At 39.7% G+C, this 25,409-nt stretch overlaps 1 protein-coding gene across 1 annotated transcript; it reads left to right on the top strand.

The window, feature by feature from the left end:
- Positions 1-2,272: 2,272 nt before the first annotated feature.
- Positions 2,273-24,684, top strand: FGF3 (fibroblast growth factor 3). The gene is made up of 3 exons (XM_026664619.2): positions 2,273-2,938; positions 8,610-8,713; positions 23,211-24,684. Exons 1-3 carry the CDS (start codon positions 2,662-2,664, stop codon positions 23,541-23,543), a joined length of 714 nt encoding a protein of 237 aa, XP_026520404.1. The 5' UTR covers positions 2,273-2,661; the 3' UTR covers positions 23,544-24,684.
- Positions 24,685-25,409: the final 725 nt, after the last annotated feature.

Below are 25,409 nucleotides of genomic sequence, written 5' to 3'. Positions count from 1 at the left end.
GGGGAGGGGCGGGGCAAGAAACTTTTGCGAGGAGAAAATGACCGGCTGCCCATTTCTCACCGGGATCCGTGCGATTGAGTTTCCACGCCACACTGGCGGGATCCCTATATTTAAAGATGAGAGGAGGCGGAGGGGGGAGGAGGAGAAAGGAGGGGTGTTTAGACAATGCCTTTTGAATGAGCTTTCCCAACCTTTCAAAAACATCGTTGATAGTGCCCCTGCCAGCTCTAGTAACCAGATACGGCTGCTATCCGTTTTACATCCCAGTTTTTCTGAGGAAGAAAGAAGATATTTGTTGCTGTTTCTCTCTGTGTGTTGTGTTTGTCCGACCAGTTTTTGAACTAATGGGAAAGCCATTTTTTTTAAAAAAAATGTTAACTTTAGGTAGGATTACTTACCAATACATGCGTATATATAATTCTTTCCATAATAAAAATATTTTTTAAACGGTTACCCAAATGCTTATACTAGCCACTCCCATAAGATCAAATTTTTCACTGACATATTTTGTGTGTGTGTGTGTGTGTGTGACAGAGAGAATATGAGAGAGAATATGAGATTGCCTAGGCTTCTATATTTAAATTTTGCATTTGGATTATATTTGTCTCACCTAGGGAGCAAGGTTTTTAAGGCCTTCTCCCCATCCCCAGCATGCACTCTCTTTATATGTACACAGTATCTTAAAGTCTTGAATGCCCTTAATTTTAATATTGGTGTGCATATATTTTAAGATATCACTAGTGGAGAAAATTAAATTGATTGGGAAAGTCATCCACTGCCTCAGGTGTTTATAATAGACATCTACTTCAAAGTAAGGCCCGTTGTATTTTCACCTGGGTGGGCTCTTATCTTTCTAGATAAATGAGTATAGGGTTCGGAGTAGAGCCACATTTTCGAATATGTTGGGACAAATGCCGATTAGGGATTATTTGGAGAAAATTGGTTAATAACCAGTAGTTATTGTTCGAGATTCAGCATATCAATGGCTTAAAACCGTAATTTTCTTTCTAGGTTTGTATGAGAGATTTAAGTGTTAACAAGCAAACCTTAAAGACGACTCTTTCACAGGGAGTTAGGTAAAAGGCTGAAAGATTCAATCGAATGTAACACCAAAATCCATCTAATTACATCTGTATAAAATGTGTGTGTGTGTGTGTCCCTAGCAAAATGATAAAAAGCGGCTACAATTGTAGGGCTTGAAGTATTTTCTTTCTGCATTCAGGATAAAAGGAAACGGTTTTTAAATCACCCAAAGCAATCTGTCTGTGAAGTCTTCAAATGTGGGTGTTTGGTTGTTTTGTTTTTCTATCCGCCTCCCGAGCTGGCAGACAAAACCTCTTTCTTGTGCTTTCTTTTCGTTTCAAAAGTATATTTTTTTTAAAAAAAAAGTCCCTCGTACATCACTCATCCGACACACTGGGCGAGCGAGGGTAAGGAGAGCGGGTCCCATCCGGCCCCAGTCCCGACTGCCTCCTTGAAGGTACCTAACATCCAGGACGCCTCTGGGTCCTGAGTCTTGGAGGCGGCGTTTGTTTCCTTCGTCTTAGGAAACGGTCCAAGGAAGAGGAAACAAATCAACCCTGGGTTGCTGCGGGGTGGGAGGCTGAACAGGGGCGGGGGGGGGTGGGCGATACGGGCATCTGAGACAGACCATCACTTGGCCCACGTTTGGTGCGCGTTGCGCCTGAACCAGTTGAAGTTGCAAACTGCGTCCAGGTGGACAGAGGGGTTTTCTTCCCCGCAACTCGGTGGCAGAGCCGCCGGACGCCTTTTCTCTTTACGCACGGTCGAAATTTCCCCCTCGTCTCTCTGGGGAATTTAAGTGCCCCCCACTTGCCCGCCCCCAGTTTCCTTTCCTTCCCTCTCTCGTTCTTCCCATCTCCCCCTCCTTCTCTCTCCTCTCTCCCTCTTTCCCTTTCTTTCCTTCCCTCTTTCTCTCTCTTCCCTCTTCTCTTCCCTCTTTCCCTTTCTTTCCTTCTCTCTCTCTCTCTCTCTCTCCCTCTTTCCCTTTCTTTCCTTCTCTCTCTCTCTCCCTTTCTCTCCCTCTTTCTTCTCCTTCTCTCTCCTCTTCTTTTCCTTTTCTCTCTCTCTCTTTCCTTTCTTTCCTTCTCTCTCTCTCTCTCTCTCCCTTTCTTTCCTTCTCTCTCTCTCTCTCTCTTCTCTCTCCTTTCTTTCCTTCTCTCTCTCTCTCTCTCTCTTCTCCCTTTCTTTCCTTCTCTCTCTCTCTTCTCTCTTCCTCTTCCCTTTTCCCTTTCTTTCCTTCTCTCCCCCCCTCTCTCTCTTCTGGAAACCGGTACCCGGGTCGCAGCTTCTCCTTCTAATTCCAAGAGTTGAGATTTCCTCAGCGTCTTTCAATTCACTCAGATCTAAAACAGATTTGGGTCTTTCGGGGGCGGGCGGGAGGAGGAGGAGGTAGAAGAGGAGGGGGACGAAATCGACGCTGATTGAAACAAATAAACAAACAAACAGCCTCCCCCGCTTTTGCCCCCGCGCTCCCAGCCGCAGCCACCAAGGACGCCTAGCCCAGTCAGTCGTCCCCACCGGATCCGGCGCGCCTGTGCAACTTCGGCGGGCTGCCTCCTCTCCAGCTCAGAGCTCCTGAATGGGTCCGGCGGGGCTGTCCTCCGCTCCAAGCTGAGCGCCCCTCGGCCATCATGCACAATGGTGACAACCTGGCTCGTCCTGCTGAGTCTCTTGCAGGCGCCGGGCTTCCTCGGGTTGGCGGCTGCCGAGCTGCCTCCGCCGGTTCCTGCCTGTGCCCGAGAAGGAGAAGCGTGCGACCCGCGTTGGCGCAGAGATGCCGGCGGGCGCGGCGGCGTTTACGAGCATCTCGGCGGAGCGCCCCGGCGGAGGAAACTCTACTGCGCCACTAAGTACCACCTTCAGATCCATGCCAACGGCAAAATCAACGGCACCTTGGAGAAGAACAGCGTCTTCAGTGAGTACCCCGGGGGTGGCTCCTCTCTCCCGCCCTGCCCGTCCCTCGCAGCTGGTTTTCGCCCCTTTGCTCTCCCTCTTGAATCGAAGCCCCCGGTGCTTCGTTGGTCCTGATTTCCGAGGAAGCAGCATTTCTGTCCTCCTCCGATGCCTCCGATCCAGGGCTGAAACGCCATTCATTTATTTCATACACACCCCGAAGGAAGGAAAGAAGGAAGGAAGGAAGGAAGGAAGGAAGGAAGGAAGGAAGGAAGGAAGGAAGGAAGGAAGGAAGGAAAGAAAGAAAGAAAGAAAGAAAGAAAGAAAGAAAGAAAGAAAGAAAGAAAGAAAGAAAGAAAGAAAGAAAGAAAGAGCGATACAATTTTTTGTAGCCTGTCTGTTCAGGGCGCTCAAGGCGCTTTGCAGCCCTCCTGTAGTAACAACGTTCGCGTCGCAGCAGTCGCTGGATTAGCTGTGTAGGAAAGTCTGTTCAGGCCCGAGGAAAGCAGATCAGGTTTGTCGGTTGAGAGCTGATGAGAGATGCCAGCCAAGATCGCGGCTTAGCCTAAAGCCAGACGGAAGCCACAACAAAGATTCAGAGCTTGCCTGCCCCCATCCATACCAAAGGCCATCTCTGGGCAAGATCTCTAGAATGGATGATTTAACTAGAGGATGATTTAACTTTGCAGCCATGAAGTTTTACCGGGATTGGGAGAGGAAAATTTTTCCCAGTGTTTCAATTCCGCTTAAGCATACTGGGGAGAAACAACTGGGAAAGAAATCCTTAGAATAAAGGAACAAATATATAAGATCCCCAAATGCAGGAAATCTATTCCCATCAGGAAATTTGTAACAGTTCATGTGTTAGCCTTCTTGATACCCAGTGAAGGAAAAAGGTCAAGAGAATATGTGTCAGGATAGTCGGATTGGCCTTGCCAATGACTGTCAGCACTTCAGAGGTGCTTATCTAACAGCAGAGAAGACTGCTATTTCCTTTTCACCCTATTAACATTGTTCCCTACTTCTGGAGCAAATAAAACAGCTTCTAAGTTACAAGGCTGTTTGTGAACCGGGACAATATAGATTCTCCTGTTCCCTCCCCAATGAAGCAGACTTAGGCTGTTAGGGGCACAGAATACACCGGACTCTTGAAAGAACAGTTTTGCTTGGAAGTTAGTCTTAGAATTAATACCCACCGATTTTCAACTATTGTAGAATAGTTGGGGAAAAGTTCTGGTTTCATTCACAATTATGTCTGAGATTGTGAGTCTTAGTAGCTTCCTCTATTTCTGCTTCCCGCTTGTATTGTGAATATTTTGTGGAAACTTAGGACGTAAGGTAAAATAGTATTTGTGGAAGGTAGGTATGGAAGAAAGAATCTTTCACTGAATCACAATTTGAACTAGCCTGGCCACATCTAACATCTTGGACCCAATCTCTAACCAACATGGAAATTGTGATGTAACATTATCATCAGGTTGGAGACAGCTTGACTATTGTGTTGGGAATAAAAGAAGCTTCTCTCTTGCTATTGGATGAGGAGAATAGAGGAATAGATATGATTTTGTGTAACCAGTTTATGCTACACACACAGATCCCAGGCGATTCCTTCGGATGCTTGGCTAAAATGCTTGAAGTACAAAGAAAATGATTTTCAGGTCTTCTTGAAATAGAACATTGTTCAGTTTGCAGAACTGGCAAGTAGAGTCCACTGGGCTTCTTCCTCCTTGTGATGAGCCCTTTCTTTTTGTCCCTGGCCTTAGAAATCTTTGCACTGCACCTCAGCACCTCTGATTTGCCTGCAACTCTTTCCCTGTCTCTAAGGATGCAGTTCTGCAGTTGGAAGCCTCAGTTTTGAAGAAAAAAAAACCTTGCACTCTGGAATTTGCAAAAAAAAAAAAAAAACAGGATAAGTGGCTGTCACTTGGTTTCTCTGTCCAGAAGGTGTGATTTCCCTTTAAGGCTTTAGATCCCTTCTTCCCTTTATGACACAAAGCTGGATATGTGGGGGTGGAGGGTCAGAGTAACTATCCCCAAAGATGTGTAAATAACACATCAAGATGACTTTCACACTTCAGTCTGTTCATTTCATCCTGGTGTTTGATTTTCTGTTCCCTCCTTTCCTCCAATTAATCTTGTTTTGTTTGTCTTGGCAAAGTGTGGGTATTTAGGGCAGAGGAAATTATGCCTTGTTCAAGGAAATAGCACTCACCAGCGACTGATCAGTCGAAGAAAACATTGTTCTCCTTTGCAAGGTAGACATGGCATTCAAAATCGGATTGATTGCCCACATCATTCATCTCCTGATGCCTTGGCACCCAAGAATACCAGACATTATAGGCACCAAGGCAGACTTTTCTATCGTTTCTAGCAGAGCTCCTTATGTAGATGTTCACCTATCGGTAAAGTATCATTGAGGGCATGATCTAGCCAAAGTTTTAAAAAAACACCACCCAATTACTATGAATTAAAACCAATTGGAATAAGAAAGTGTTGAATGTTCTCTTCACTGTTCCAAATGATGAAATATAAGGGCCTGCACACGCACCCAGATTTTAGGTGCATTAGGTGGAGGTTACCCTTGGGCTAGCAAAGATGCTGTGAGAGGAGAAAATAATTCTGCTTTCTGTGGTTGACCTTGTGAAAAGCATCCTTGCATCTCTCTGGGACAAATCTAAATAAACATGACTTATAATGAATGAAAGAAAGCCTTTTCCCCAAACATTCAGTAGGCCAAATCTCATGTGCATATAGGATTCTCTATTATATCACAACTTGATTGATATATGCAAGCTGCATTGTAGAAAAGACTATGCCTTGAAAAGGAAGGTTAAAGTTTTAACTTGAGCCTTTAAGATGTAGAATAGCTAAATCTTCATCAGGACACTTCCACTTGATCTGTAAGAAAAAGGATCTCCTTTGCTAAATGTTTTCAGTTACAGAGATGAAGGAGAAAGAGAGATTAGGAGCTATCTCTGGATCTTCTGTGGCGATATGGATGAATTCACCAAATGTAAGCATCAGTGACTGCAGTCTTAAGTGGAGCTTACCTACCTGAAAGAACCCTGATGCCTCAAACAATAGCTCTATTAACACTTTAAACATAATATGTTTAAATATTGGCAGTCTACATATATGGCTTCAAATCCTGGTAACCAATAGCTGGCTGGACCAAACTGATGGTCAGTTTCTACCATTTTCTGCAGTCATTTGTATTAAAATACAAATATCTTGATTTTAATTTACCGATTCCCACTTTATTGTTCTTGATAAATCTAAGATGACTTTCCTATTAAAAAAATAAATTCTTAGGGACAAAACTTAATCTTCATTTTGTCTGGAGTTCTGCATAAAAACGATCACTTAGAGCAGGGGTCTCCAACCTTGGCAACTTTAATCCTGGAGGACTTCAACTTCCAGAATTCCCCAGCCAGATTCTGGGAGTTGAAGTCCACCAGGTGTAAAGTTGCCAAGGTTGGAGAGCCCTGACTTAGAGGACTAAATAAATAGCCACTATATGTTCATGCCTAAGATGTTTGAGAGTGATAGCCATCCGGTTAGTAGTTCTCCTTTCTACGGTATGCATTAATCATTGCTAAATGTTTAATATGGAAATAGTCAAAATCCTACACTGTAGGATTTAACAGGGAACAAGATGAAGTTCATGGTTTCCCACTGGTTTCAATGAAGCAATCTGATTTACATATTTTCGTTTCTTGATGTAACATTGTGTGAACATAGGTGTCCACAACAATGCCTGAATTTGAGGCTCAGATAAGGCCTTTCCATCCATGATACTACTCTATTGTAATAGCTTCTGCCAATAGAGTTTTCTAGTAGCAATGATTTATATTACATCCTAAGTCATCCCAACCAGTATAATTTGAAGATTATATTCTGAGAGTTGTATGGACATATGTGCTGTTGCCAAGTCATTTCTAAAGTACCAACAGAATTTCAAGGCTTCAGGATTTAAAATGTTGAGTGCGTGGGATAGTATTGATAGTGAATTGCAGAAATAATCTGAAATGTAAATAATAAATCTCTTCGCATATCACTTCTATGCTGTTACTTGTCTCAAATATTTAATTATTCCACATACAATTAAAGATTCCCTCCCCAAGAAATGCCTATAAATGTAATATATGCATTTTACAGGTATGTAAAAACATGTCTCCTCTTGTGACTTTTTTTGAAATGACTTTTTTATTATGTAGTGTTTTGCAGGCCTTAGACTGTCTCCGTCTCTCTCCATGTCACCATGTGTAATATTATTAGCAACCCAAATTAATCTACCCAACTTCTTCATGGTGTAGCCATTTTCATGGAAAGTTATGGACCATAGTCTCCTGTGCTGGTCCAATGCCAGACACATTTTTCTCAAATTCTAAGTCTAATACTGAGAGAGAAAAAGAGAGACAATCCAACTTCCATTGCTAAGGGAAGACTAGAACCTGGATCTCCCTGTTCTAGTCCACCATCTTAATATTGGTTCCTCTATATATCAGTGTGATATGTATGTGTGTGGATATAGGTGTGGGTAAGCATGAGCACTAGTTAGAGAGCAAGGATTGCTGATACCTCTGTAAATGCTGTATCTGCATTCCAGATATTTTTGTTATTCAGGATAATGTTTAGAACAGTCCTTTGATAAATAATATGTGCAATCTTTCTTAGTTCTTTCATGGATTATAAAAATTCCTTTCTTTGAATTGGAGGTAGACAGCCACTTTGTCCTTTCCCCAAGGATACACTGACTTCTAACTGACTAACTCCCTTTCATTGTCCATCTAAGCTCTTAGATGTGGCAGCCTCTTGTCTTCCTCCATTTTGCCCTCCAGAAACCTCAGCAAGGGTATTGTCCCCAAATGGGCAGCTTTGTGGTTTGTTTCAATGAGTCAAGCACTCTTGGACCCCTAAGAAAGGCATTAAAGGGGATTTAAAGTTTTTATAGGCATATAGACTTAGGCGAACATCTAGTTCAATGTCAGAGCCTTTCTTTCTTTCTTTCTTTCTTTCTTTGAAACAGTTCAGTCTCAATCAAACAGCTGTGGATTTACCAGCAAGGGTTTATTTCTAACAATTCCCATCTTATTGTCTTGAGTGTTGTCATTTTCAATCATCCGGAATTGATTATGAATGTAGGAGTAAATGCTGGCATGTTGTGTGGTGATGTTACTAAGCATAATGATTTCCATATAGAAACATTTAAGATAGTTTAATATTACTAGCTTAAGAGTCAAGAAAAAAAAAGTCAAAATTCCTGCTCAGTTCAAATGTCAGTCAATTATACTTTTTTTGTTTTTCATTTTTTTCTTGTATTAAAATGGGAGGATGTTTCAATTCTATTGGAGAGACAATTGGAATGAAAGAGATTGAAAGTACTTTCCATAAAGAAATGCCAATTCTGAAGATATGGATTAGGATTCAAAATGTTGGTCAAATTGTACCATTTGAATGGTGGGGAATGTTTCACAAAAATAAACAAAAACTTAGAACTTGTTCAATATGAAGCAAAAAATAGTCCAATGAAATCCAACGGGCTCATTTCTGACTAAAGGTTAAGGATTTCCTTCCGATTTCCTTGACATTTAGTATTTAAAATTTCTAAAATTTGTAAAATAACAATACCAATATAAAATGAAATGATGCATATATGAATCGTCTAAATAGATCTTATATTTTCCTTTTAGGTATTCTGGAAATAACTGCGGTGGACATTGGGATTGTTGCTATCAAAGGCTGTTTTTCAGGCAGATACCTGGCCATGAACAAAAGAGGCCGACTTTATGCTTCAGTAAGTACTATTTAAAACAGAGGCATCTTAACCATGGCAAGCTAGCTGAAGCATCCTCCAAGTAGAGTGCCCATCATTTTCAATGGGGATTTAAACTCCATTGTAGTCAAAAGGGCAGAAATACTAGGTGCCTATGGAGGAACATTTGTAAAGAACAAAAATATGTGCTTTGGTTTTATTTGGGGGATTAAGTAGCCAATACTTAGAATCTTTTAGCTGAAACATGACTGCAAGCATGAGGCACACTCATTCACTTTTCATGTGTGCAGCAGGATAGGAATTCAAATAATCCTACTTACACACTAAAAACAAAACATTTATGGTTTGAGGACCTCTGGTTTAGGGATTGTAAACAACTGGTTCAGGTAAGGAAATCATCAAGGAGTTGTAGAACTGATGATGTGACAAGGAAACTTTTCAAAAAAGCAGAGCAAACTCTGCATAAGAGTCCCATTTGCAAAAAAAGTTTTTAGAACACACAAAACTGGAATTTAATGGCAGAAATTTAAGTGCCAGAGGCACTTACAGGTTGAATGAATGTGTCAATCATTCTGCAAATCCCTGGATTGTAAAGACATTGCTGTGAAGGTACATTGGAACAGGCTGAGAATCTATTCTTTACTATCCCATAATAAGATTAATATAGAATTGTATTTAACCAAGCCTTCATGCATGCAGAACAGGAGCATTTTCTGTCATAAACCTTGCATAATTTGTTCCTTGGATATTCAATTGTTTTCTCTCTTTTTGTCCTCTGTCTTAAAAAAAAAGAAATATAGGAACAATAGCATCAGTTAAGGTGATTGAGAGAAATTATTTTTAATTTACTATGTAGACTTATATTCTACCTTGCTTAACATAGCACTAGAATATTTTTATTACTCCTCTTGACACTGGCATCAAATAGTTTTCCTTTGCAGGTGAGATGTTAAAATTGATAGATGAGCTAGTTAAAGCCATTATCAATTAGTTATGGAGATCAAATCAAAGTAGTGAAATAATTGATCTATTTAAAGACAGTTACTTCAAAATCCACATAATCTTAACAAAAACATGGATTCTCTAAATAGTTAATAAGGAATAAATATGTTCCTTTGGTGTGTTTTCTAAGGTGGAAATTAAGAGCCCAGATTTATTAATAGGTCACAATTTCTATAAAGAATATAAAGAATTGTATTCTATTCCGAATTTTATTTAAGTGTTACAAATTGTAGAAAGTGAGCTATATGTCCTTGACTGAGATATATCCAGGAGCCATTGCCAGACAAAAGGGGGCTAAAACATTTTTTAAGCTCACAAGGTAGCATTTTGAAGTAATTCATGCAGAAGCCTCTCTAATTCACTGATGTATAAGAAGGAGGAAGAGGTAAGTACAACCAGACTTTTATGATTCTATTATTAAAGGTAGTCCTTGATTGTTTAGTGACTGTTCAAAGATCTGACTATTGGAAGAAACAGCTTTGTAACCAATCCTTGGGTTTATGGCCATTGCACTATCTATGATCATGTGATTGCTATCTGGGTGCTTTTATGATTTTACCAGCATGAATTTATGACTGTTGCCAGAATGGGACAACTCAGTGTGGCCAACTCAGCATGGCTAGCTTGCTACCATCAAGTTACCTATGGCAAATCACCACTGCCAAGTTGTCACAAGACAACTCAACACGGCCAATTTGCCATGGGGACAACTTGCTGCAGGCAGCCAGAGGGAGACCCAGGCGGGCAGGCAAGTGGGTAGTCAGCGCACAGAGCGGTGGTGGTGCCCAGGGGCTTCCCATTTTCACACACACATCCCTATTGTTGCTGCCATTGTGGGCTGTTTGTTGGCAGTGACAGTGTTTGGGCTGTTCAGTGTTAGCAACAGTTGGTGGGGAAGGTGGGGAGGAGATGGTGGAGGCTGGGTGTGTCCCATTTTCACACTCACCTCTGTCACTGCCATGCAAAGTTCCCATTTAGCATGGTGGCGGCAGCAGAGTGTGTGAAAATGGAAAGCCCCTGGCTGCCACCAGCCACTCTGTGCTCTGCCCACCTGTTCAATTGTCCACCTGTCCCACTCTCCCTCTCTGGGAAGCCGCTGGCTGCCACCAGCCACTCTATGCTCTGCCTGCTCACTCACCTGCCTGGCTTTCCCTTTATCTTTGTGGTGAATTGGCCCTGTTGAGTTGTCCTGCAACAACTTGGCAGCGGTGATTTGGCAGAGGCGACTTGGTGGTGCCGAGCTGGCCGTGCCAAGTTGTCCTAGACCTGACTGTTGCAGCCTTCTGAAGTCACATGTTTGCCCTTTGCAAGTTTCACAACTGGCTTCCAACAAGCATAACTAAAGGATAACATGGAAGAGAAGTTGCAAGTCACAGCCATAAGATGTCTTGCTTAATGATTGTGATGATTTGTTTAATGGCAAAAAATAGAAGTGTCTTCTTAAGTCTGGTGCAGTCATGTGGTTTTTCTGTTTAGCAACCACAGTTCTTAGTGGTTGTCAGAATTGTCAGTTCCAAGTGTGATACCTATATATAGATATATAGGTACCTATATATCTCAGGTATCTAGGTTTCTATCCAATACCTATATATCTCAAAATTTTAGTTTTCCTGTGGAGTTATTTTCCTCATCTGGTGAGAGAAATATCTTACATAGCACCTAAACAAAATTTCTAGTGAAGAATTATCTTACATGATACCTAAACGATGCCCACTGAACACTGGCATCAGAACAAAGTGGAGGCTGGGTGTCAATTCCTGTCATTCCATATAATGTATAGTTTCCCACTTTTGTGATGAAAGAAGAATTAGCCTTCATTAAGGTACAAGGAAAAGGATTCCACTCATCAGACAAATGATAGTAAGCAAAATTTCGCCTCCAAAAGTTACATCATAACATTATTTTTTTTAAAAAAAGAACGTTTTTGGCCTAAGCATCATGACTCTGTGAACTGCTTGTGTGAACTCACACAACTCCAAACACAGAAGAAAGTATTGAACATCTTTATACGTGCAAATCTTTATAATATAACCAACTGGCCTGTACATGGGAATATTTTTCTTTGAAATACTGACACAATTGTGACTTTTAGGAGCACAGGTAAGCTCAGTGCTTCCTGGCTCATCACTATAACCCAGTGTTTCTCAGCCTCACAAACTTTAAGATATGTGGACTTTAACTCCCAGAATTCGTCAGCCAGCATTCTTGAGCATGAGAAATACTGGTAAAGCCCAGGGATGGGATTCAAATTTTTTAAGAACTGGTTCTGTGGGCGTGGCTTAGTTGGTGGGCATGGCTTGGTGGTTATGTGACTGGCTGGGTGTGGCCAACTCAATATCACTCACATCGAGGCACGCATCTCCTCGCCTGGCCTCTCATGACTGTGGGGATGCTGCAACAGTCGTAAGTGTGAAAAACGGCCATAAGTCACTTTTTTCAGTGCCATTGTAACTTTAAATGGTCACTCCACACAAGCAAAGTACCAGCAAAGGAGGGAAAAATAACTCCAGAGAAGTTCCAGAGACAGGAAGTCTAGTCCTGCCAAGAATGTAGTAAGAGTTAATGGAGAGGCAGTTTCTGTAAGCAACACCAGAATGTTTCCTTCCTGCTTTCCTTACAGGATTAGGCCAGTACTTTCTTCTAACAACCGGTTCTCCGAACTGCTTAGAATGTTAACAACTGATTCTAGAGAATAGGTGCAAACCTGTAGAATCCCACCCCTGGTAAAGCCCTTCCTGAATACTGGAATAGGATTCTATTTCTAGATTTTATAGAACTATTGCAGAAATGAGGCCTCTGACAGAAAGACCTATTTATAAATATCTGCTGCTGGGTTTCTAGATTCTAGACCTTTCCCTCCTGCCTTTTAAATCTATTAGAAATTTGGCTGTGGAGATTGGGAAGCAGCTGCTTATTACTTATATAATAATTTGGAACGGGTGGGTCTTAATTCCTTATGCCATCTCCCTCCTGATTTTTTTCCCTTTAATTCCCCCTTTGTTTTCAAAATATCACATGATTTGATGCTGATTCCATCCTGATTCTGCTTCAGGGGTGGGATTCTACCAGTTCGCACCTATTCGCTAGAACCGGTTGTTAACATTCTAAGCAGTTCAGAGAACCGGTTGTTAGAAGAAATTACTGGCCTAATCCTGTAAGGAAGGCAGGAAGGAAACATTCTGGTGTTGCTTACAGAAACTGCCTCTCCGTTAACCCTTACTACATTCTTGGCAGGACTAGACTTCCTGTCTCAGGAATGTCTCTGGAGTTTTTTTTCCCCCTCCTTTGTTGGTACTTTACTTGTGTGGAGTGACCATTCAAAGTTACAGTGGCATTGAAAAAAGTGATTTATTACCATTTTTCACACTTACAACTGTTGCAACATCCCCACAGTCATGAGAGGCCAGGCGAGGAGACGCGTGCCTCGATGTGAGTGATATTGAGTTGGCCACACCCAGCCAATAACATGACCACCAAGCCATGCCCACCAACCAAGCCACACCCACAGAACTGGTTGTTAAAAAATTTGAATCCCACCCCTGTTCTGCTTGTATTGTAATCTTTTTATTTCCATTTCTTTTTGAAGCTTTCCTAGTGGCTCTCTTCTCCTAACTGAAATATTAGGAAGGATAGATCTCCTTCTGCTGTAATAGATGAGGTCTCCCTTCCTGTTCTGTCAACCTTTTCTTCTCTTAATAACAGATAACAGATAATCAGAGTTGGAAGGGACCTTGTAGATCATCTTGTCCAACTCCACCGCCCAAGCGGGAGACCCTACACCATTTCTGACAGATGGCAGTCCAATCTCTTCTTGAAAGTCTCAAGTGATGGTGCTCCCACAACTTCCGAGGGCAAGCTGTTCCATTGGTTGATTGTTCTCACTGTCAGAAAGTTTCTCTTTATTTCCAGGTTAAATCTCTCCTTGTTCAGTTTCTATCCATTATTCCTTGTCTGGCCTACAGGAGCTTCAGAAAATAGCTTGACCCCTTCCTCCCTGTGGCAGCCCCTCAAATATTGGAAGACCGCTATCATGTCTCCCCTGGTCCTTCTCTTTACTAGACTAGCCAAGCCCACTTCCTGTAACTGTTCTTCATATGTTTCATCCTGGTTACTCTTCTCTGTACTTTTTCTAGAGTCTCAACATCTTTTTTGTAATATGGTGAACAAAACTGGATGAAGTAGTCCAGGTGTGGTCTTACTATGGCTTTCTAGAGTGGTATGAGTACCTCCCTTGATCTTGATTGTATCCTTTTGTTAATGCAACTTAGTTAATGCATTAACTTTTTTTGGCTGCTGTTGCACATTGCTGGCTCATATTTAGCTGGTTGTCCACTAAGACTCCAAGATCCCTCTCACAGTTACAGTCTTGGACAATGTTTAATTTTCTTTTTCTTCATCAGGAACTCCTTGCACTATGAATTTTACCTTTCTTCTTTAAATGGGGCACTTTTTGCATTTTCTTTCATTAGTTGTAAGAAATACCTCCCATCCTGTCTCCAAACAGTTCCCCTCCCCCATTTCAGAATTGAAAATCTTGACAATATTGATTAGCTAATCAGGAAACCTGAGTGTATAAAAATGAAACTCCCAAAGGAGATATGTTTTGCATCTACAATGTCTTTTCAATTAATCAAATATTCCAGTCTGCTTTTCCCATGCCATAAGCCCAAAGTATGTTCTCCCTTAAATTCTTCCTCCTCCTTGAATCCTTGTATTAGGAGCAATGAAGTATTCCAGTACCAGGAGGAAGCTGTAGACAAAAGACCATGGGATTGCTTTGTGAAATTACAGGGAATGGTCTAACAAACCTGGCCTTCCTCTACTTAAAAGGGTTGTGTGGAAGGAAGAAATATGTGAGAAAACCAGATATTGTTTCCAACAGCCATAGAGGGAGCTGTTGGGTGGTGGTGATCAGCAAAATACTTCTGAAGACCGTGACTTGAAGTTCCTGAAGAGAATGGGTGGCACAGTTCACCAACTTTTGCAGACAGGTGGGAGGGGGCAGGGATGGTTCTGTGCGGTAGCAATCAAGCTAGTGCACACATACACAGCTTCATTTGTGCACTTGCCTGCACAAACGCACTTGCCTGCAACTTGCGCAAATGGATGCGTGTGCTTGCATGCGTGTGCTTGCCCGCACATGCATGCGTGTGCTTGCCCGCTGCTTCTGCAGCCTGATTCCACATGACTCAAGGCCCAGTGGTGGCCTGTGGTCCTGTGATTGGGGACCCCTGGTCTATGGAATGGGGAGAGTCCTGAAGTATTTGGCAACTAATATGGATGATAGCTGTATCACAAATACAGCTGTAATAGGTGGCCCAAATCAACGACATTTGAGTGAAGGCATGAGCTGAATTATTATAAGTCAATTTAGCATAGGAAAAAGTCAACCGAATTGATTTATACAACCACCACAAAGATTATTATCTTCATTTTACCACTGTGAAGGATGGATTAGTTTTATTTCCTATGTGACTGAAATAAAGCTTTCCAAAAAACAACAACGCAGAGTGGATTGATTCTAAGCCCTTTTCAGAAGTAAGATAGTTCTCATGGTTTCAGAAAACTTGAAGATAGCTAAAGGATGGAATGTGGACACAGTATGGAATAAAATAATCTGTTTAGAGAAGTAATCAAGTAATACCAGAATAGATGAGCCCTGGTAGATTAGTTAGAAAACCCAAAGAAACTTTTTTCCAGGATCCTTGAAAAGAGGAAAGGGGAAGCAATAGTCCATTCAGAAGGGACAATTTTCCCCATTCCCAAGAAAAATGGAGGAAGGAAACAACAGGGCTTCTGTTGAAGGTCATCTGAGTTGCACATATAGTCTTATTCTTATTGTGTATGGATCTGATGTCAGGGAAGAAATTTCTGTTCTTATCCCAAAAGTTTTGGAAAGCATGCCAAATCCATAGTAAATGTTGGCAAAGAACCAAGCAGCTGGATCCATCTTAAGCCTTGGATTCATGTTAATTCCTTTCAAAGAAATAGTAGCCGAAAGAGTCCAACAGAGGCAATAGTAGAATCCAATAAAGACAGATAAAAACAAACAAACACTTAACTATTTTAGTATAGGGACTCTAATAAGAAGGGTATTGAAGAACTGCTTGAACTTGGTCAACATAGAGAGATGGATCCTGCAAGTAAATCAATCAACACTCCAGATATATAACTAGAAAAAAAATCATGAAAAATTGTGTGCTAAATTGCATGAAGACTAATAGGATAGTGTCCACATTTTTAAAAAAGCATTACTTTTGAATTAAAATATTCAAAATTAATTTTAAATATTCTTTCATACAAATCACATTTTGAGTTCCCCAAGATCCAAGTTTGGTAATAATGAATGTCTTACACAGCTACTGTATTCTAAGGCTTCGGAAATGGGATGGGGGTAGGAATAGTGATCTATAATGGTTCCAAAGTTTGAAAACTTGTAATCATAGATTACAGGTAGGCAGGTAGCATTCTTAGCAAGGAAAGAACATCAGTCTGGGAAGAGGAATGGATAAAGTCTATAAATTCTCATCAATGTGTTCTTTTAGATAGATCAATTCTGGACAATTGGGACATTACAGAAAACGTGTGCTCCAGGAAGATAGTTGGAAGTGCAGTCACAAAACTTACCTGGCACAGAATTGTATATGCTTTCTCCTTTCCACCCTCATCAGCATTTGCAAATTTGTCAGGCAAGAAAGGAAGAAGTTTCTAATATGGGATGGGCAGCAAAGGAGAGGCTGAAGGCTGAGTCATGCATGCTGATGAATCGAAACTGATCTTTTCCCTGTTTCAATGAACGTGTGGATTTGAGTATGAAGCCATTCAGTTCCTGAACCTATTGGAAAATGTAATAGAGATGCTAAATAAAGTTGAAATGACTCCTGATGATTTCTACCATGAGAGTGTGGGGGAGGCTGACAGACATCTTTTTGATACGTGCATGTGTCCACATCAATATGCATGACTTATGCTGATATAGAGATAATACATATATAAAAAATCTTCCTGCTATGAAACAAAGCATCTTCTTCACTTAAACAGAGGAGACTCTGCTTACTGTTTCTATCAGCTCTTTGATAAGTCCTTGGGAGGACTACTTGGAAGTACAGTTGGGTTCCCCTGAGGGAAAATGGTAGCAATTGAACTGCTGTTGGATCTAAATTTCAGGAGCAGTGGTGGTGGTGGTAGTTAGGTTAATATTTATACAATTTTGGTTACATTAATTATTTTGTGCTGAGAAGCCTTACTCTTTCAATTAAGTTTATTTGAAAGAGAAGGTTGAAGCTTTTACTACTTAGTAATACTAAAGTAGATAATTTTCCTATTGCTATGAAGAGTTGGAACAAATCAATCGAGCTGTCTGAGGAGAAAAATTTTCCCCAGTGTTAGCTAAATTAAAATGGTTGACATGCCTGGGCACAGAATTTTGGATATAATATAGATTTAGAAGAATGGGAGAAACTGTGGAACATAAATCATAAGCTAACAATATCCTCATCATACAAAGAAAACCTGTATAAAATGTTTTACCAATGATATTTGGCTCCAACAAGATTGGCTAAAATATACCCCAATTTAAGCCCAAAATGTTGGAAAGCCAACAAGTTGATGGTACCTTCTACCATGTGTGTTGGCTATGCCCTGAGACCAGGACATTCTGGATCAAAATCAAAAACTGGCCACAGGAGATCACCGGTTATCAAATTGAACTCAGACCAGAAACTTTGCTCTTAGGAATTATTAAAGACTAACTTCCAAAAAACGTAAAATATTTCCTATTACATACTTTAACAGCCGCCAGAATAGCTTTTGCACAAATGTGGAAAACTTCCAATACTCCTAGTGAAGAACTAATACAACAAAAAATAATGGAAAGCGCTGAAATGAATATGCTTACATTGAAAATGAAAGAGAAGACTTAATATTTTTTAATTTGGCATAAATGGTATGATTGGATAACAAATAGAAATAAGATGTAAAAATTAATTTGTAAGAGACCTCAAGAAAATGAATGATAGATACGTAGAATATATAAGAATATAATTATGGATAAAGATATGAATTAGTGATTGATAAATCTAAATGTAAGGTGTTAAGGTTTACAAAATAAAAAATTGTATAGATGTCAAAAATGCTGTTGAAATTATGATGATTTGAGTTGTAATAATGGAAATACAGTAAAATATATTAAAAATAAAATAAAATAAAATTGTTGACAGTAGCTGTGCTTGGAGAATTGGAAAAAAGGAGAGCTGGGAGCATTAGCATATGATAGGAGAAAAGGCCTCAGGAAGTATAAGTGAAAAAAGCTTCCATGTCTAACTCTAGACCAGTAAGAGATCCATGACAACTGAAGCACACGAAACTCTCCATTCCAGATCAGTCTTATTCCATTTAGTAAGAGGTCAAAATACTGTATGTCCAGCATAAGTTGTGGCAGTGGAAATTAATTTGTTGTAGTGATTAAACAATGGACAGTCACCAGAAGTCCTGGGTTCTAGTCAGCCCCCAGCAATGAAAACTCACTTTGCTGCTTCCAAGTCCAAACTACCTTGCAGGCATAATGGGAAGAGGCAGCAGCTGGATTCCTGAGGTAAAGTCAGGATATAAAATGTATAAATAAATTTATAAATAGATAGATAGATGATAGATAGATAGATAGATAGATAGATAGATAGATAGATAGATAGATAGATAGATAGATCAGCAAGCAAGCAAGCTACCCAGAGTCACCTTATAAGGGAGATGGGTGGCATAAAATTTAATAAATAATAATAATTTTAAAAAACAAATTGCTTATGATATATCATGACAAACATTGTTTTAACAGAGGCCTTGGAAATGTATTGGAAGTCCTAAAACAATACATTTTGAGGAGATTAGAACACCAGTTCTAATTAAGGAACTGTTGGATAAATGTGACATCAACACATTCTTATTTTGTCTGAAAGGTACAATGTAGAAACAAATTGCTCAGATCAGATCAGACTCTTGCTTAGAATCCTCATAGATCCCCTCTTCCTGATATCCAGTCCCATCACAAATAATAAAATAAATAATAAATGTCTGTATGGGAAATTATGTTATCTGATTTTCTAAACGCATCTGTGTTAGTGGTCTGCTTATGCAATATACTTTCAAGCATGAGGTTTGCAGCCTTGATTTTACAGGCAAATTTACTCCACCTGCTGGGCTGATTGAGAATTCCCCACAACTTTTTTTTTTTTTTAAACCCACACATCATTCCAGAATATATTTATACTGTATTTAGAAATGCAGAGAATTTAGAACTGCAAAATTCAGGAATGAAATATGTGGGGACTGGAAACTAAATGAAGAAATGCATCTATGAGAAATTGGCATAAAGAGAGTTTCATGTATAGCATGCATCTAGATTTTAAGTACTTAACCTGCTATTGTCCTTGGTTTTGAGAGAATGGAAGTAAGGTTAAAAAAAAAGGGAGTGGCCACTGGCTCAGTCTCTACCATCAGCACCAAGCAAAGAGGAGTTTGTTTACAATGTCCAGTAGTTTGTTTGTTATTTGTTAGTTTATTTACAATATTCAATATTAGAACTTTATTTTACTTTTGCTAAGTAATCTTTTGCTTCATTTCTGAAATGAAGGCTGGCAATTAGGATGTATGGAATTTCCAACATATCTCCAAGATATTTAAAAAAATGAATTAAGCTATTAGTAGTATAGGAAAAATATTGTCACAACATGTAACTAGGGATTACCCAATAATTTTTTTTAAAAAAATACTTTATTTAGGAAATGGGCAAAGGGCCTTCCAATTGTTTTTGCCAATAAAACCACCTGTTTCAACGAAGTATAGTAATAGAATATGTAATTAATTTCAGAAAATATAGTTAAGGGCCATGTCTATTACAGTTATGGATTGTCCTGGAGAACAGGATGATCTGGACCCCTTTTCAATCATGGTTCAGACCTAGGTGTGAGACAAAGAGAATATTAGTTGCTCTAAGGCAGGGGTGTCAAACTCACATCATTACGGCAGCATCATGTGACATATCAGGACTCCCCCCCCCCCTTTGCTAAACTGGGTGTGACCAGTGTGTGATTCATCCAGCCCATGGGCTAGGAGTTTGACAGCCCTGCTCTAAAGGATGGCTATTGGTGAGAAATGGATCGGACTTGTGTACTGCTCTGGTCTTATCAGCCCACTCAGCAGCCTTCAGTACCACTGACCATTGCACCTTTCTGGATTATCTGACAGTATTCAGTACTGGGCAGGGGTGGGCTGCTGTGGGTTTTCACAGGTTCAGGTGATCCTCTAGCTAGGATTCTGTGCAGTTCAGTGAACCCACAAATCCCACCCCTGGCTGGCCCCTCTTATCCTGCCCCACCCCACCCACCTGGCCCTTCCCCTCCCAGGAGCCCCACGCAGCTTGTTTTGGATGCCAGGTAAGTACAGGGCCTGTGTGAAGGCTCGGGGAGGGCAAAAAATGTGCCTCCCAGAAGTTCTGGAAGATGCGAAATGGGCCTAAATCCAGCCTCCTGAGAGCAGGAGGCCATTTTTGCCCTTACGGAGGTTCAAGGAAAGCCTCCAGAGCCCAGGGAGGCAAAAATGCCCCCCCACCTTGATGCAGGTGGCTGACTAGGCCACGCCCACCATGGCCATGCTCACCTGGGCAGAGAACCAGTTGCTAAATTTTTTGAAGCCTACCCCTGGTACAGGGGAACATATTTTGAAGATGTTCTATTCCTCCTCTTTTCTTGGTGCTGATGGTAGAGACTGGGCCAGTGGCGACTCCCTTGCCTCATGGCTTAGTTCTTTATCCAGAAAGAACTACTTACTGGGCAGAACAACTGCCTGAAGCCACTGGGAGAGGTCACCAATCAGTTTGGGGTGTGGTATCATTTAGTATGCTACCCTGGCAAGACTGAAGATGTTGGTGATATCTTGTCCCAGTGTCCGGATCTGGATGGGACAGAACAGGTTAAATTTGAATTAATCTTGACTGAGTTGCTGTCTATGCATTTTGGCTGTCTGTCAGCACCTAGCGTGATCTCTAGATGAGGAAGCATTGCTTCTGAGGGAGCAAGTCCATGACTTAGGGCTCTTTCTCCATTCATGGTTACTGCTGATTAGGCAGGTGGAGGCCAGGGGCTTTGGCCAGTGGTGATTGGTTCACTTGTTGCAGTGCAACCCGAAATGGGAGTTACATTTCACTGAAGTGCCATAGTGAAGAGGGATCTACAGTAATTCATGCCCTATTCACCATCCACTTAGATTACTGCAATGTACTATAATTGAGACAACTTGCCTTGGCCAACTCGTCGTGGGACAACTCACTGCAGGACTGATTCAACAAATGAAGTTAATTAATTTTGATGGAACTGTGGCCAATAATAATAATAAAATAAAGAAATTCAATTCAAAAATACAGGAGTTACAATAACTTTGATGAAAGCGTGGTCACCAATAATAAAAGTAATTGAATGAAATGATTAATACAGCATTGAATTATCCGATGGCAAATTGTCCTTCAGGAAGTTGGCCCCAGTGAGTTGTCCTAGACCTCTTTGGGGCTGCCTCAGAAGATTGTCCGAAAAGAACAATTAGTTCAAATGCAGTGGCACATATCACATGTATTACACCTGTGTTTTGGGTCCTCCATAGACTTCCAGTACCCTTTCAGCTGCATTTCAAAAGGGCTGGTTTTGACCTATGTGATTTGGCATCAAGTTATTTTTAAGACTACATTCTCCAATTGTAATAGCGCAATTGATTCAGTTATCCCTGGAGAACCTATTGGTAGGCCCTCCAATTCTATGAAATAAGTTGGGTGTTGGAGAGTTGAAGCATGAAGAGTATTCCTTTTCTTTGGCAGAGCCTATTTGCTAGGGCAGCCTCCCAATTGAGATTAGACTACAGGTAGTCCTCAGCTTATGACCAAAATTGAGCCCAAAATTTATGTTGTTAAGTGAGACATTTGTTCAGTGAGTTTTGCCCAATTTTAGGACCTTGCTTGCCACATTTCTTAAGTGAATCACTACAGTTGTTAAATTAGTAACACAGTGAATCTGGTTTTCCCATTGATGTTGCCTGTCAGAAGGTTGCAAAAGGAAATCACATGACTCCAGGACATTTCAACCATCATAAATGTGAGTCAGTTGTCAAGCATCCAAATGTAAATCACATGATCTTGGGGATGCTGCAACAGTCATAAGTGTGAAAAATAATCATGTCACTTTTTTCAGTGCTGTTGTAACTTCAAATGGTCACTAAGTGAAGTATTGTAAGTTGAGGACTACCTGTCGTTTCTTGGTTGGTTGTTTTGCAAGAGGTTGAAAGCAGCTCTTCAAATATATTTTGTGGACTTAATACTTACCATATGAGCTTCTGTCTGTGCTCACTTGGTTTTCCTTATGATATTGTTTTTATAGGTGTTTATTTATTTATTCTGGAAATTATGCTATGTATACTTGTCTGTTAACCACCAGAGATCCTAGTAAATTATGGTGGTTTCCAAGTCAAATATGGGTTGCAGGAGTAAGAGAAATAAATTCCAAGTGCTGTCAAAGTGCTGGTCTCTGGTAGCATCAGACAGACATTTCTTTTATTTCTATTTTTGGTGGGCAAAATATGATCAATCACAGGATTAATCAAGAATAGACTGTAATAAACTTTTTTGCTTTTATCATCTCATTGCCACTCTTATCATTACATGGAAAAAAGCAAGACAATAAAGACTAGGTAAGAAGGTAACGTGTTCTTTGCGTTGTTTGATATATATAAGAACAGATGTCGTCAACAGCATTTAAAGAAAATCAATATAAAATGTTTTGTAGGTGGCACCTAGCCCCAGCAAGACTGGCCAAAATGTATCCAAACACAAAAGCAGAATGTTGGAAGTATAAACACAAAGAAGGAATGTTCTTCCATATGTGGTGGCAGTGTCCAGAGGTTAAAAAATATTGGATGAGGGTACAAAGATGGTTGTTAGAAATTACAGAGCACAAATTAGAACTTGAACTGGAAATATTCTTATTAGGAATAATTAAGGGAAAATTGAGTAAGGTCATCCGATACATCATTTATACATATCATACCTGCGGCGAGAATAGCCTTCGCACAGGGATGGAAGAAGGAAAAGATACCATCTGAAGAAGACTTGACACAAAAAAGAATGGATTGTGCAGAACTGGATAAATTCACAATGGAATTAAGAGGCAAAGATTATGCAGTTCGGGATAGGTGGTACAAATGGGTGGAGGATAGAAAGAAGAATTGATGTTTATGTATAAAAGGAGAGATATGTATTAATAACAACATGAACACTGTTAATGTGAATAGAGATTTGTATTAAACAAAGAACAGGAGATGTCAATGGATATCAAAACTCCTTTATAAATAAATAAATAAATGGAAGTTGCTTTTATGTTGGACATAACTGAAAGTGTTTATAAGAACAAATGCAGTGAGCTTTGTACCTTGCAATTCTTCATGCTGCTTTTTGAAAATGATGGCTTCTGTCCTTATTTTTCAGGAAACCTACAATGCAGAATGTGAGTTTGTGGAAAGGATCCATGAGCTGGGCTATAACACCTATGCATCCCGTTTGTATCGGACTGTGCCCAACAGCACTAGCAGCAAACGCAAAGCTACTGCAGACAGACTCTGGTATGTCTCCATCAATGGGAAAGGACGACCCAGGAGGAGCTTCAAAACTCGTAGGACCCAGAAATCATCTCTCTTTTTGCCTAGGGTGTTGGATAACAAAGACCATGACATGGTCCAACTATTCCATACAAATGCTAAGTACAGAGAAGGCCTATTGAAGCCACTAAATAAGAACCAGAGAAGAAGGAGAGGACACTAGGAAGCATTCTGCAAGTGGGGAAAAGATGATGGATCCGGAGTAAGACACACAAAAACGCTACTATTCCATGGATATCGTTGGATAAACCATATGGACCCAGTAACAAATGATTCCATGTAAACACATCCACACACAAATATACTTGGTAATAGATGGTTTAGATGTGTATCCGATTGCTAAGGATATATAATAAATTAAAGCATGCTTGCATGTACGTTATCATGATGAAATAATGAGTTTGAGTATTCCTTGTCAGTTTCTTATTTTTTAATGCCCCGGGAGCATTTCAGCCTTGTCCATAATAGGCCTGTCACTTTATTCGAATAAGAGTTTAATTAATTATGTTTAGGCAAAAGCTGCCTGTAAGAAAGGGGGGGAAAGCCTTTCCTTTCTCCATCAAAACAGGTTAGATGCTCTTGTGAGATGTTTGCTCTTTGTATTTTTTCATTTATTGAAAATAATACTTTAAAGTATGTTGCCCAGTTAATTTGGGAATGCCTTTTAACTAAGTAATTTTAAGTAATTTCACATATCTTATTAATAATTAAAGGTTGCAGCTTTGGCTATTAGATGAAAAATATTACATGTTTTTTTCTTTCCCAATTATAAACATTTAGAGAAAGATATGTTTTATTATGTAGACTCCTTTTTTCTTTTTCATTTCTTCTCTTCATTTTACTGAACAGTAAGGCATCAAACACTATATATTCTTTATACTAATATTAGATGTTAAGTGGAAGAACTTTTTGAAATTGCAAGAGACAGTTACCAAGATTTTGAGTGTTTTTTAAAAGATATTTTGCTTGACCAAAATTTGTACATACATTTTCCTTATTTAAGAAAGTATAAACATTTTTTTTCAAAACATATTGCTTCAGCAGAACAAGTAAACAAAATAATTAAACACACTGAGTTGAATCCAGATTTTGTTTCTCCTGATAAGTAGGAGTTAGTTTTGCTACAACTTTGTGGAAATATGTGGAAATTATTTTGATGGAAAGAAAGGAGGTATTCATAAAAAAAATAATCTCTATGGCCCTTTCCATAGGTGGCTGCATCATAAATTTTCAAATCTTACTTGTGACACATGTGGATATTTTTAATATGGGATTGTATATGGAATGAAAGGAAATGCAACATTAGTCTCTGTGAGTTTTTCTTTTGTATTATTGAACCATTCACTAGAAACAATCTGCTGTAGTACCTTTTATAAAAGTTTTCCTTTTTTGATAGCATCATTTAAAGTGTTTTGGGACTTCAGATAAGGAGTTATTATGTTATGATTATTTTCTCAGAAAATTAATTTATTTGACATATTAAGCACATACAGATAATATTGAAATCCTCTAAATTACCAACATTGGTTAGGTTGTTCATGCTTTCTTCACATAAAAATAGCTAAAATAATGCATGTAAGTAGCATTACTAAGAAGCTGACGGGACTATAATTTTCAATTATATCAATGACAAATATTTTGTTTAATTTCTAAACTAATACTGATAATATACTTCACAGTGTAAGGACCTACCGGTATTGTTGATGCCTTATCTATTCTCCACAGAACTGTTGCAAAAGATTTCCCACATTAGATGGAGGTTTAAGAAAAGAGTCCTTCCCTAAAGTTAAAAAAAAAATGTAGCCCAACTTACACCACAAAATACATTGATCATTTCATATAAGGCAGATATTTTTTTCCATGTATGGAAAGTATGAAGCAATGGCGAGAAGCAGGATTGTGACACAACCTTCTAAATCTAACTAGATTGCTGTTTCCACTGTGGTAAAGCATGTTCTCTTGCCAATAGTAAACTAAGATTCAGTTGCCAATCTAGTTGTCTTCTCTATATCTGGATACATGTGAAAAG

The sequence above is a fragment of the Notechis scutatus genome, chromosome 1 (genome assembly GCF_049901735.1).
Source record: "Notechis scutatus isolate UNSWTSFEM ecotype Mainland chromosome 1, rNotScu1.2, whole genome shotgun sequence".
Taxonomy (NCBI): domain Eukaryota; kingdom Metazoa; phylum Chordata; class Lepidosauria; order Squamata; family Elapidae; genus Notechis; species Notechis scutatus.
The sequence above is the reverse complement of the archived record's forward strand: the minus strand, read 5'-3'. Positions and strand labels throughout refer to the sequence as shown.

Excerpts from the sequence above, each read along its gene's own strand:
- FGF3 (XM_026664619.2), top strand. The coding sequence starts at position 2,662 with ATGGTGACAACCTGGCTCGTCCTGCTGAGTCTCTTGCAGGCGCCGGGC. Across the intron at positions 2,939-8,609 it reads GGAGAAGAACAGCGTCTTCA|GTATTCTGGAAATAACTGCG; the intron begins GTGAGTACCCCG and ends TTTTCCTTTTAG. Across the intron at positions 8,714-23,210 it reads GAGGCCGACTTTATGCTTCA|GAAACCTACAATGCAGAATG; the intron begins GTAAGTACTATT and ends CTTATTTTTCAG.